Consider the following 12,797-nt stretch of genomic DNA (forward strand, 5'->3'; position numbering starts at 1 on the left):
TGGTCTTTTATTATCTTAACTCCTCTAAATAGATGGTACAAAGCTGACATAGTGTGCACTAAATATGAGCACGTGAGCAGCTCCAGTGGCAGATCATGTTTGAGGGTTTTTGACATCGTCCCTTCAGTGTTTACGTTTCTGCAGCAGCAGATGATGTGGTGTCACACAGGACGACCAGTTTTCCACTTCACCCTGCCAGAGCTGTCCGGCTGCAGCCGAGGAGACTCCAGCTGCTGGGCTGAACCTTAAAGACACTTCTCTTTCTTCTTCCTCTGTCGGGTGGTGTGTCAGCAACACTGAGAGCACGCAGGTTGTGGGTAAATGTCTGTGCATGTTTGATTGGTTAAGACTGAACCAAAGACACTTGCTGCCTCTGAGGACGAGGTGGAGTGGACAGTTAAAAGATGTTTTTTGAAATCTGATAAGATTTTTTGGTGAGTGTTAACCAAAGGAAGTTACGTACTTCAGTGTTTTTCCTGTGACTGTGAGAGCAGCTTGTTACCATGCTGAGTTCAAGGTCCACCTACTGATGTTTAAACCCTCTCACTGTTGCAGGATCAGACATTAATACTCTCTGTCTGCATGGAAAACTTTACACAATAAGCATTATTTTACTGCAGTATTTCAGGTCACAGCAGGTCAGTGTCAGCCTGTAGAGTTATACATTAATTATCTGTAACTCTGAAGAATATATGGAGTCAAGTTGTGAGGAGACATGTGGAAGAAGACACTGTGTACACCAAGTGTATGAGTCATATTTTCTCCTCCCTCCAGCGTCTCCTCTGAGTCTGAAATGACAGTAAAAGTCTCGACAGGTTAAAACTGAGGGTTTATTTAATTTGTTTATGTGTCACTTCAGATTTGGGTCAGATGGAAAGCTCTAAGGCCTCATTCACTGAGAGAACTGAAAGCTGCTGCTCCCCCCTGCTGGACGGCTGAGGACTCACACCTGAACTAAACTACAGATGTGTCATTAGGACTGGGCCCAGATGGCATCAGATTCTTTTACTGTAAAGAAGTTTTCGCATTTCTTGTACAAAAGAAAAGATGATGAATTGAGCTCATTTAAATGATTTAAATAGAGAGTTTTAGTGTCCTATGGTGGTGCAAATGTTGGTTCAAAATTTTTAATACTGACAAAAATAAAATAAAATATAGTGATAAAATAAAAGTTTGGTATTATTTGTCCTTTTTTTCTAGCAAGCTAGAATATTTGAAAATTTAAAGAATTTAAAAAATAATGATAATAATAATAATAAGGAGAAGTAAGAAAAATATATTTCTATTCCAATTTATAATCCAGTGTCAGCTTGTATATGTCTAAAAAAAATTAAAAAATAATATAATATAAAAATAATTCATGAATATTTCTTAAAATCCCTCTACAGTGAATGATGAAATGATTTTTACACTGGAGAAAACTGGTGTGTTTTTTTTTTTACTTAAAACAAAATCTATAGCCCAAATGTTATATTAATCTGAACACATCTACTTCATATCTGCAGAAAAGTTATTGAAGGGTAAACAGTTGTTCAAACTCCCCCTAAAAATAAAGTTAAATAAAACAAGATGAAATTAAAACAAAGTAATAGTATACGATACGATAATACGAGTATTATTTATTATAGGCTTTATATTATAAATGATATTGTATAGGTAATACCTTTTAACAACCCTTTGTGACTTTTTTAACAGCAGCGGAACCATTAACAGCGGAACCATATATTGAAGGAAAGTTCCCACCCGGCTATAAATATTGTCACACCGACCATTTCCTCCATGCTTGTTTTGAGCAGAAGTAGTGTGATGACATTTTTGGTGCTTTTCCCAACGTTTTTGATTTAATTTAATGTTAAAATAATTCTTAATATTTTCTAAGTGTTTTGTCCAAAATGGCGACGGACGTGTCCCAGTAGTCTACAGAGTTTACGGCTGTTTCTCCTTAATATTCGAACATTTCTACCGAGTAGGTAGGTTAAAAGTAACAACACGTTTCACACTAATTAACTAAACTGAACTAACTAAACAACACATAACATATTGATAATAACACAAAACACACAGACACAATTTTTGATGGAAACTGTGATTATGACCCGAATTTAGCTCCAATCTGTCAAAGGTGAAGAAGCTAACACCAAACTTCATTTACAAAAATGTATATTTTTTCTGTTTCTTCATTTAACGGCAAATACAAACATCACATTAAATACAACTTAAACCCTTATTAATAAATATGCAGCGTGGCTTAATTCGGCATAAGATACATCCACCACAAGACAAGCTATTACGGTGAAAGAGGGTGGAAATACTATCAATAATATCTACATATTACTGGAAATACTATACTATAACTGTCGTTTATTGTACTTACTGTATGCCGAATTGCAAAGTGGTTTCTAATGATTAAAAACACATTAAAAATGATACCTTAATGTGCACATAGCCGTGGCCAATAAGCAAGCATACATTAAAGAATCAACATTTTGATTTGAGTCTTGTCACAGAATGGGAGGTGACGTTTTCACTGTTTTTTTGTACATTATATTTTATATATCAGAAAATTTTTTTTTGCAAAGTAGGTTTTCGCATAAAAGGAATTTGCTTTGGTGCATCGGTAGGGGACATATAGAACTACAAAAATAAAATGAAAATGTTTAAGAAATACCACTAAAATAGATCAGGATGAACTTTATTGTTCCATAGAGTGGGACATTTGTCTTGAGCCCTGCACCCATACTGCAGCCATAGAAATACAACATACAACATAGTACATAGACAAATCAACATTATACCCAGTGTAGCAATAAGAAACACGAAAAGGTAGATAAATAAATAACATCATATGCTAAAAAATGCAATTCAGCAACTCATCATAATCCAATGCCAGATCTGACTTTATCTGCTGTTGTTTAAAAACTTTACAAACAGAGGTATGAATGAATTTTTAAATCTGCTCAGTCTGTAACCAGGCGCTCTAAATCTCCTCCCAGAGGGCAGCAGCTCGTACTCTGTACACAGACCATGAGGGGAGTCATTGATGATCTTATCGGCTCGACTGAGAGTAACCTGTCCAAAAATAGACTGCATCGAAACGTGCTCTTTGACACCTATTATTTTCCACATAGTGTGGATCAGTTGAAACAGTTTGTTTTATTACTGCACAGAGAGGTGACCGAACCAAACTGTGTGCCCGGCAGGAATGTGCAAAAATATATTCGAGGGGATGTGCAAAAGTTTTAAGACTACAAATATGGTGGGTGTTTTTTTCTGAGAGATTTCATGGAGTAGCTGTGGCTGCTGAGATGCAGCTCTAAATTTGTGTTTTTCTTCTTCCTGTCCAGTGTGGTTGAATCTCAATGCTGAGCTGCCATGGAGGGTTTGGAGGAGAAGCTCAAAGGTCTGTCCATCGCTCGGCGGTCTCGTCCAGAGGAACCCACCTACCTGCTGAACGTCGCCCTGCAGCCGGCCGCCCTGCTGGCTGTGTCCTGCTCCAACTTCACCGTCCACCTCCACAACAAGGACACCCTGAATATGGTGGGAGAGTATCAGGGCCACAGTGGGCCGATCTGTGGGGTTGTTTTCTCCCATACCTCCCCTGACCTCCTCTACTCTGGTTCTGCTGATGGGACGGTACGGGCGTGGGACGTCCGCCGTCCCGGGTCAGACGCAGCCCAGGTGTTTAAAAGCGACCCGTCACACAGCTACTGCAGCTTCGACCTGAGCTGCAGCGACACGCTGCTGTGTGCAGGCACCGAGCAGGTCAACGATGAAGACAGCTTCCTGGTTTTCTGGGACGTCAGGAAACCAGGTGGTGCGCTCCTCGGGGTGTATTCTGAGTCACACAGTGATGACATCACACAGGTGTGCTTCCACCCTCGAGACAAAGACCGCCTGGCGTCCAGCTCCACAGACGGCCTTGTTAATGTGTTTGACCTGAGCCGAGGAGCTGAGGAGGAGGCGCTGCTGGCCACCTGTAACAGCGACTCGTCTGCTGGCTCCGTCTGTTGGTCCGGAGCGGACTACACCCAGCTGCTGTGCCTCAGCCACGACGAGGGGCTGCACCTGTGGGATCTGGGTCAGCTGGACACAGACGAGCCCCTCACTGTTTTCAGCACCTCTGACGCTCGCAGCCTGACTGTGCTGGCTGACGGGGGAGGCGTAGATTACCTGGTCGGGGGGAGTTGGCTGGAGGAGGCCCAGAAGCTGCTGGTGGTCGGAGGGAAGAACAGCGGGGACCTCCACCTGATGGAGTGTGACGACAGGGGGCTTCGCCTGCTCAGGACCCTCAAGGACGGCCACACCTCCACTGTACGCTGCTTCCTCTGGGATGCGGCGGGGGAGGCTCTGGTCACCGGGGGTGAGGATGCTCAGCTGTTGCTATGGAAACCGGGAGGGGAGGAGCTCATGAAAGGGAAAAAGGAGTCCTTGAAGAGCGAATCAGCTTTGAGAGTCAAATCAAGACCACATAAAAAACACGGCTACCAGAGAGAAAAGAAGGCAGCGTAGCCAAGGATGGAAATGTCAAACACTGAGTCACACTAACTGGACTCTGGTGGCAGCTCACTCCTGTGCCAATGTTTTATTCCTGAGAGAAATCAAATTCAAACTTGATAAAGAACATTCTGCACTCAGGAAAAAGAATTCTTTGTGCTCGAAAAGCCACTAACTTTGGTGATTACACAAAAGGTCTGGTCACTTAACATTTCTGTCCTCTGAGTGTTCACTCAGATGGACAAATCCAAGTGTGTGTTTCCTGTTTCAGTGTGATCTCCAGCTGCTCCTGCTCCTTTGTTCAGCTTTGACCAGACGAATGTGCTCAAACACTGAAGCTCTGTGTCTGAAAATGAAGAAATTATCTGAGCATGCTTTATCACTATATTTAATACATTGTGTTTACAATCTGTGATCGTTCTCATCCATATTTATTTAATACCTGCATCAGATTGTGACATCACATCCTCTTAAAGGTCTAGTGTGCAGGATTTAGTGCCATCTAGTGGTGAGGTTGCAGAATGCAACCAATGCATACTTCTACCGTGTGCCAAGTGTGTAGGGCAGGCGTGTTAAACATACGACCAGGCCAGAACCAGCCCATCAAGGGGTCCAATCCAGCCCACTGGATGACCTTGCACACTTCATGGTGATACACTTGTGAAGGTTAAGAAGTGCCAGGTTTCAGGAGCAAGTTAAACAGCGAGTAGCTTTCATCCTGTAAATTGAAAATAAGTTTTACAACCCTGGTGTCGGGGAGAAACGGTGGCCAATGCGAAAAAGGCAAATGGCCCGTTCTAGAGCCAGTGTTTGGTTTGTCCTTTCTGGACCACTGTTGCCTCAGTCCAGACCTTCGAATCAGCCCACTCCATCAAGGTCAAGTTGAATAATTTGTGACATTGTGACATGAAACAACAACAACAATTGAAATGAAACAACAATTGTGAGTGCTTTTAACATCATAGACACTGCACAGTTGTCTTGGTGCTCTTTCAGCATGTGTGGCACCTTGGTGAAGAGCACCAAGACAACTGTCCCTTGCCTACAGTCAAGTATAGTGGTGGCAGCATCATGGTTTGGGGCTGCATGAGTGCTGCCAGCTCTGGGGAGCTCGGTTCATTTAGGGAAACATGAATTCCAAGCAGAGCATGATCGCTCCTCTTCAGAAACTGAGCCGCAATGCAGTTTTCCAACATGATAATGACCCAAAACACACCTAGTAGATGACAACAGCCTTGCTGAGGAAGCTGAAGGTGAAGGTGATGGACTGGCCAAGTATGTATCCAGCCCTAAACTCACCTGTGCACCTGTGGGCCATCCTCAAGCTGAAGGTGGAGGAGCACAAGGTGTCTTCACATCCATCTGCTCCATGATGTCATCATGGAGGAGTGGGAGAGGATTCCTGAAGCAACCTGTGAGCTCTGGTGAATTCCATGCCCAAAAGGGTTAAGGCAGTGCTGGATAATAATGGTTGGCACACAAAATATTGACACTTTAGGCACAATTTGGACATGTTCACTGTGGGGTGTACTCACTTATGTTGCCAGCTGTTTAGATGTTGATGGCTGTGTTTTGAGTAATTTTCAGAGGAAGGTAAATCTATGCTACTATACAAGCTGTACACTGACTACTTTAAGTTATATCAAAGTGTCATTTCTATAGTGTTGTCCCATGAAAAGATATAATAACATATTTGCAAAAATGGGAGGGGTGTACTCACTTATGTGAGATAATGTACATGTATAATATGATGTTAATTCCACTACAGAAGAGACTTGATAATCACTAAAATTAGGTAGGGAAAAAGGTAGATATATTGATATTGGTATTTATTATCGGTCAAATGAGTTGTTTGGTATCTGCATATTGGATACCAGCAAAAAATCCATCACCTTGCATCCCTGCTTCGCTCCACTCCACTCTCAAAATCAAGTAGTCAAAACAGGTATGCTGGCATAGCCGCGCATCATTGTGAGCTTAAAATGATGTTAGATTTAGATGGATATGTTGGTCTGTAATGACTGGTTAGGGAAAATCGAATCCCTGTCCCTCACGAGATCGGAAAGAGTGGACACAATGTCACACTGAATTTGGAAACAGTGTCTAGCGAGTGGACACTTCTGTCTGATATCAGGCAAAGGCTACTGTAGAAACAAGACGGCAGACTCCACAGAAGAGGACCTGCATTTTATGTAGATATAAATGTCTCATTCTGAGGTAACGATAACACAAATTTTAGTTTCAGGTGTTTGTAGGCCAATGAAAACATAAGTATCATAAACATTTCTGCACCCTAAATCCTGCACACTTGACTTTTAAGGGGTAAATTTTGCTTGACAGAATCATAATGTGACCGCACCTTCACACCTGGTCTTAACATTTGATCTGTATACATTATGTTCATACTGACATCTGATCCTCTGACCTTTGTTTTCACACCTGGTATTAATAAGTGATCCTGTTATCTTGATTCTGCCCGTACTATGATCAGATCCAGGTAGAGCTGGTGAAAGGAGAGCAATGGGGGGTGCTACGACATGCAAGGTTAGGGTCAAGTTACAGAAGGTGACAGGTAATTGCAAACTGAGAAGTAGCCCACCTTTAGGTGTGGTCTGACCCATTCAGTCACACTCTCACTGCAGTGCAATCTGCATGCATTAAAGGGTTACTGTGGTGTTTTCAACTTGGAGTCTATTTTCACATTTTTGGGTGTAAGTGACTAATGAAAACAATAATTCTTGTGAAAGTGGTTCTGTATTGAGCAAACAGTCAGCAGTGGCAAAACAGGCTGCGCTGTAACCACTGGGGGCATTTGAGCACCATCAGTTTACGTCCTATGTAACGTTACATTACATTACAAAATATATAGTTGGTGAATAGGGTGTAATGATACATCGATCTGGATCAATATATCAATTCAAGGATTTAAAACAAGGATTTAAAAGAATGGCGTACTACTTAAATTGATGGTGCACAAATGCCCCCAGTGGTTGTACTTGTTTTTGCTATGGACAGGCTCAGATTGTTACCATAAGGGGCTGTGCACATGCCGCGTCTTTAACCACCTGGAAAATGCAAGGTCAGGTGCGGGGAGCTACTTTTATGAGCAAACTTTCAGGAGCGCGGTGGCAAGTTGCGTCTGAGGTTGGGAACACGTGTGTGCCTTTGAGTGTGCCTGCATTGAAAACAATGAATTTGAGCGTGCAAAAAACGTGGCATGTGCACAGCCCCTAAGTGTCCAACAATTTAAGCAAAGGATTCCTACAGAGATAGACCCTTTTTTTTTAGAGAGTATGGTCATTTTTGTTTAGCCAGAAACAGCCTGAAATTGCTGTTGTGGAAACAACCAGACTCCATTTAAAAATACAGTAATTTTAGCGTGTACAGAGTCAGCATATTTTAATATTTAACTAAGTGAAATGATTGTTTATTTCAACCGAACCAGAGTTGATGATTGTTGGAACAGTGGAAAGACAAACCAAAATAGTTTTTGTGGGTTTTATTTTGTTTCTGTTGGCTGTAAAATGAAGTGTGTTTAACGATGACAAAATTACTGTTTATTTAAATGGAGTCTGGCTGGTTTGACCATAGCTATCTTGGCTGTTTGTGATTAAACAAAAAGGATCTTACTCTTTGACAAAAAGGTCTTTTTCTGTAGGGATCCTGTCTAGAATGTTGTCAGACATTTAATATAACAATCTGAGCCTGTCAGTGGCAAAAACAGACACTTTTAAAGGGATGTAAATTTAAACTGATGACGTACAATTGCCCTTAGAGATTACATTGCAGCTGGTTTTGCTGCTATCGGATACAGCAGTCTCTCTCAATACAGGACCAGTGTCAAAAACTGATGTTCCTATCAGTCATCTAGACACCGAAACATGGGAAAAAAGGGTCTGAGTTGAAAAATACTCAAGTCACCCTTTAACATCTTCATTAACCTGTTTATTTAATCCAGATTAGATATCCAGATACAAACTGAATGTTAATACAAGGTGGAAGCGGGATCTTGTGTCTCAACAACATGCTACATACCAGATCTGAGCAGGTTTTGTGTGTGAAGTATGTTCACGCTGGAAAAGTGACAAAACTCGCCAAAACTTAAAAACTTAAATTCCTTTGATTTTTGAGTCAAGTGTTGATGGAATAGTTTTTCCGTCAATGAGAGGCACAAAGGGAACAGAAGAAGCACTCAGAGCAGCTCCAAGAGGATCTCACAAAACCAACCAAACAAACAAAATCATTAAATATTTGTCAAAAGATTTTGTTTGTTTCTCTTTGTGAAGTTTAATTGCCTGTGGTTCTGCAAAGTTTGATCGACAACCGTCGGTGCACGTCTTGCGTAACTTTACTGTCACGACAAAACAGTGACGTACATTGATTTCTAACTGACAAAACAATTTACTGTGAATCTTAGCATGCAGCTGAGACACAAATGAGGTTTCTCTGTTTTTTTTAAATTAAGATTTTTACCAAGTTATCAAACTGTCCACCATTGTGACATTTAGTCGTTATAATATTCCTCCTTTAAAGCTGCTGCAGGACGACTGTAATTACTGCATCACATCCTGAAAGTCACCTGAGCCTCTCGGCACAGCAGGATCGCGCTGAGAGCAGCTTTCACTCTCAAATAGCAAAGAGTGGAATAACATGATTGGCAGTGCGAGTGTGCGTCTGTGTTTCTGAGCGTGACTGCAGAGAAATCCTGCAGAGATCGAGGCTGTTACTGCAAAATCACATGAGAGACATTAAAGGTTCTCTGTGGTGATTCAGTGATCTTTGTACGGGGGCTTTTATTTATTGAGCACCTTGTTATAATGAAAGGAAACACATATTTGTGAGGTGAGCAGACAGGCTGAGTCATTAAATTATTAAACGCAGATGAACTGAAGAGATTCATTCTGGAAAAGATGAAGTGTTACATGAAGACAAAGTGCATTTGTAGAGCAGTTGTAGTAAAACCACTGGTGCAAATCAGGTTCATGTTTTTAGGTTTTTCAAAGCAGTTCATTGTTTTTTTTCTTAATGATACCTTTCACTTGACTAATTTGACGGTTACATGTTTTAATAAGATTATTGAAAAGTCTGTGTGCAGTTGTACAAACAGGAACTACATCTGCTTTTTAACATTGATACTGAAAGTATATTATCCATTTTGAGTATATGGTCTTTAATGTGTGTTAAATAGGCTATTTATAAGATGGATTTATTTCCCAAAATAAATTATACATTTGAACCCTTTTCATCTCATGGCTTTTGCTTTTTGGAAGTGAATAGAAATGTTTAAAAAGTAGTCATATTTTTCCAAAGATTTACATTGTTTGTCAGGTCGAGCTGTAACGCCACCAGAATTAAGAGGAGAGTCTGTTATTTAAAAGCAGCTGTTATTTTTTAACAGGTTATTCAGGTGCTGTTCTTGTACTTCTTTATTACATGAATAATTTAGTTTCACAAAAAAGAGACATATTGTACTTTTTACACCTCTCCAGTTATTTGGCATCTACTCTAGTATAATTACTTTTCACATTTAGATTTAAAAAGCCTTTATGTATGAGCTATTACGTATTAGTTACAACCTTCTACTATTAGTTAGCCCACATCTCCAACTGTTTAGTTATTAAATGTCCCCTGTGACTGTTTTACTATTATGTATGATATCATTAGATCATTATTCCTCTTGTATTCATGTTAAAAGTAGGATCTCACTGTTAAGTAGGTTTTATTTGGCTCATTTTTAAACTAAGAAAAGCAGCAAATCTTTTACATTTGTCAAGCTGAAAACGTGAAAAACGACTTCAACCGCCAAAATAGTTGCTAATTAATTTTATGTCGATGAAGTAACTGATTAATCGACTAATCGCTCCAGCGGTACTTGTTTAAACTCTTGGGAAGCTTGAATTATAACAAAATATCATACTTTATAAACTCTCCTTCTGTTTTGTTCACAGAAATCTTAATTTGAAAAGTAACTAAAGCTGTCAGAGAAATGCAGTGAAGTGAAAATGTACAGTATCTCCCTCTGAGATGTAATAAAGTTTGCATTAAAGAAGAGACTCAAGGGAAGAACGAGTACATCAAATGTGTATTGCAGTAAAGTTCTTGTTGCATTCCACCACTGGTGTAGGGAACATGTTGTTCACTCCGCCTACATGTACGCCCATGGACGTGCGCCAGCATTAGCTAAATTTATACTTCTTTACTTTTACTTCTTATGTAACTTTTATAGATCAGGACTTTTACTAGTAATTGAGTATTTTTTTTAACTTTTACATAAGTATTCTCCATTGTAAGTGCAGTAGCCTACTACATTGTACACACTTGAGCAAATAGTAATATAGCAGAGCTAGGCAGTATGTCTATTGTATCAATATCATGATATAAGACTAGATACGGTCTTAGATTTTAAAAATCGCAAGTGTTGTCTTTTCTTGTTTTTAACGTACTATAATTTTCTAAGCTTATGAGACTGTTCAAGTTGTTCTATTATTTGCCTTTACGGGCTTATTACAGGCGATATCACCTCTGCATCACTGATAATTATTAATCAAAAATCCTGTTGTGTAAATATTATGTGAAAGCACCAATAGTCAACCCTACATTATTGTCACACTATGAATGTTGAGTTATTCGCCAAAAACTTTTTCTCCATATCTCCTGTTTTGTTGTTGTTTTTTCTGCCAGTCTTTTTCGAGCAAGGCTGCAAAATGGGAATGCAGAAACTTTTCTTTACATTTATGAACAAAAAGGTTTTATTTTTTTAACAATTAGGAAAAAAGTAGGAATCTGCAGATAGTCAAAACTGAGCCACCCTTCAACCCCCTACATGTACACCCATGAACATGCCCCTGCATAGCTATATTTATACTTCTGTACTTTTACTTCTTAAAGGGAAATTTCGGTTTATTTCAACCTGTCTCCTATCGTCCTAAATTTGTTTCAAGTGACTAGTGACATAGAAATAATAGTTAGCATGTTAGCCGTTAGCCTAGATACAGCCGGGGTGCATAGTAGCGTCAGACCTGTTAAAACGTAAGTGAAAGGGCAACCTTCAAGTGCAAAGTTGGTCCACTAAACAAGCTTTTTTTCCACAAAGACCGCCTCATATCGTTAGGATAAATGTCAGAGAACATATAGAAAACGACATGTAAACGTGTTGTCTTACCTTACCGGTGTGCTGCCATGTTTGTTTACCATTTAGCTCTGCTTTTCAAAGCGCGGCCGAAATATATCTCGCAAGCTCTAGATAAAGCCCAGCTGGATACTACTCCAGGTGGAGGTGTCTTGTCCTCGGTCACATCCAGACCTTGAAAATAAGGCTGCAACCGGTCCCATTCCTTGCAACAGAGGCATTCCTCTTCTGTGGGCACTGGGGCACAGCATTCACAGGTACACCACCAATCTCCAGAGCTACGCAGCCTTGCAGCAGCCATTCCTCCTCTCTCGTCCTCTACCTGTTGCACTTCTCTCTCTCTCTCTCCTCCTCTGTTCTTCAATTTCACGAAGCTCTTCGTCAGTGTATTCTGGCTCAAATAAATAAGGGCGGCCATCAAACTCTGCAAAATCAAATTCCTCCTCCACAAAGTCGAAGTCTGGCAAAAAGTCAGCCATTATTCTATAAATCTTTCATAAAATAAATGAATGAACTTTTCAGGCTACTGTCCGGTTCTGCCTTCCAGCTGTTGCTGCTTGTTCAGGCACGCTATGAGATCGCTGCTTGTTCTCGCGATATATTTCGGCCGCGCTTTGGAAAGCAGAGCTAAATGGTAATCAAACATGGCACCATACCGGTAAGGTAAGACAACACGTTTACATGTCGTTTTCTATATGTTCTCTGACATTTATCCTAACGATATGAGGCGGTCTTTGTGGAAAAAAAGCTTGTTTAGTGGACTAACTTTGCACTTGAAGGTTGCCCGTTCACTTACGTTTTAACAGGTCTGACGCTACTATGCGCGCCGGCTGTATCTAGGCTAACGGCTAATATGCTAACTATTATTTTTATGTCACTAGTTACTTGAAACAAATTTAGGACGATAGGAGACAGGTTGAAATAAACCGAAATTTCCCTTTAAGTAACATTTATAGGCTAGATCAGGACTTTTACTTGTAATTGAGTAATTTTCTATTTTGACTTGAATATACTTATACTTACAGTACATACTTCCTCCACCAATATGTATATATGTAATATATTAATATCATGCTATAGATTTTGGATATCGTAAGAGTTGTCTTTTTTTGGTTTTAAAAGTGTTTAAAAATTGTTCGTTTACCCACTTATTATATATTATATCCACATCACT

The 12,797-nt window shown here is 40.1% G+C and overlaps 1 protein-coding gene across 2 annotated transcripts; it reads left to right on the forward strand.

The window, feature by feature from the left end:
* Positions 1–1,776: 1,776 nt before the first annotated feature.
* On the forward strand, positions 1,777–9,730 carry wdr89 (WD repeat domain 89). Of its 2 annotated transcripts, XM_033642801.2 has the most exons (3): positions 1,777–1,970; positions 3,168–3,256; positions 3,345–9,730. In XM_033642801.2, exon 3 carries the CDS (start codon positions 3,373–3,375, stop codon positions 4,507–4,509), a length of 1,137 nt encoding a protein of 378 aa, XP_033498692.1. In that variant the 5' UTR covers positions 1,777–1,970; positions 3,168–3,256; positions 3,345–3,372; the 3' UTR covers positions 4,510–9,730. The 2 variants fall into 2 exon arrangements, with proteins under 2 accessions (XP_033498692.1, XP_033498691.1); XM_033642800.2 differs by lacking the exon at positions 3,168–3,256.
* Positions 9,731–12,797: the final 3,067 nt, after the last annotated feature.

Source organism: Epinephelus lanceolatus, chromosome 15, assembly GCF_041903045.1.
Source record: "Epinephelus lanceolatus isolate andai-2023 chromosome 15, ASM4190304v1, whole genome shotgun sequence".
NCBI classification, from domain to species: Eukaryota; Metazoa; Chordata; class Actinopteri; order Perciformes; family Serranidae; genus Epinephelus; species Epinephelus lanceolatus.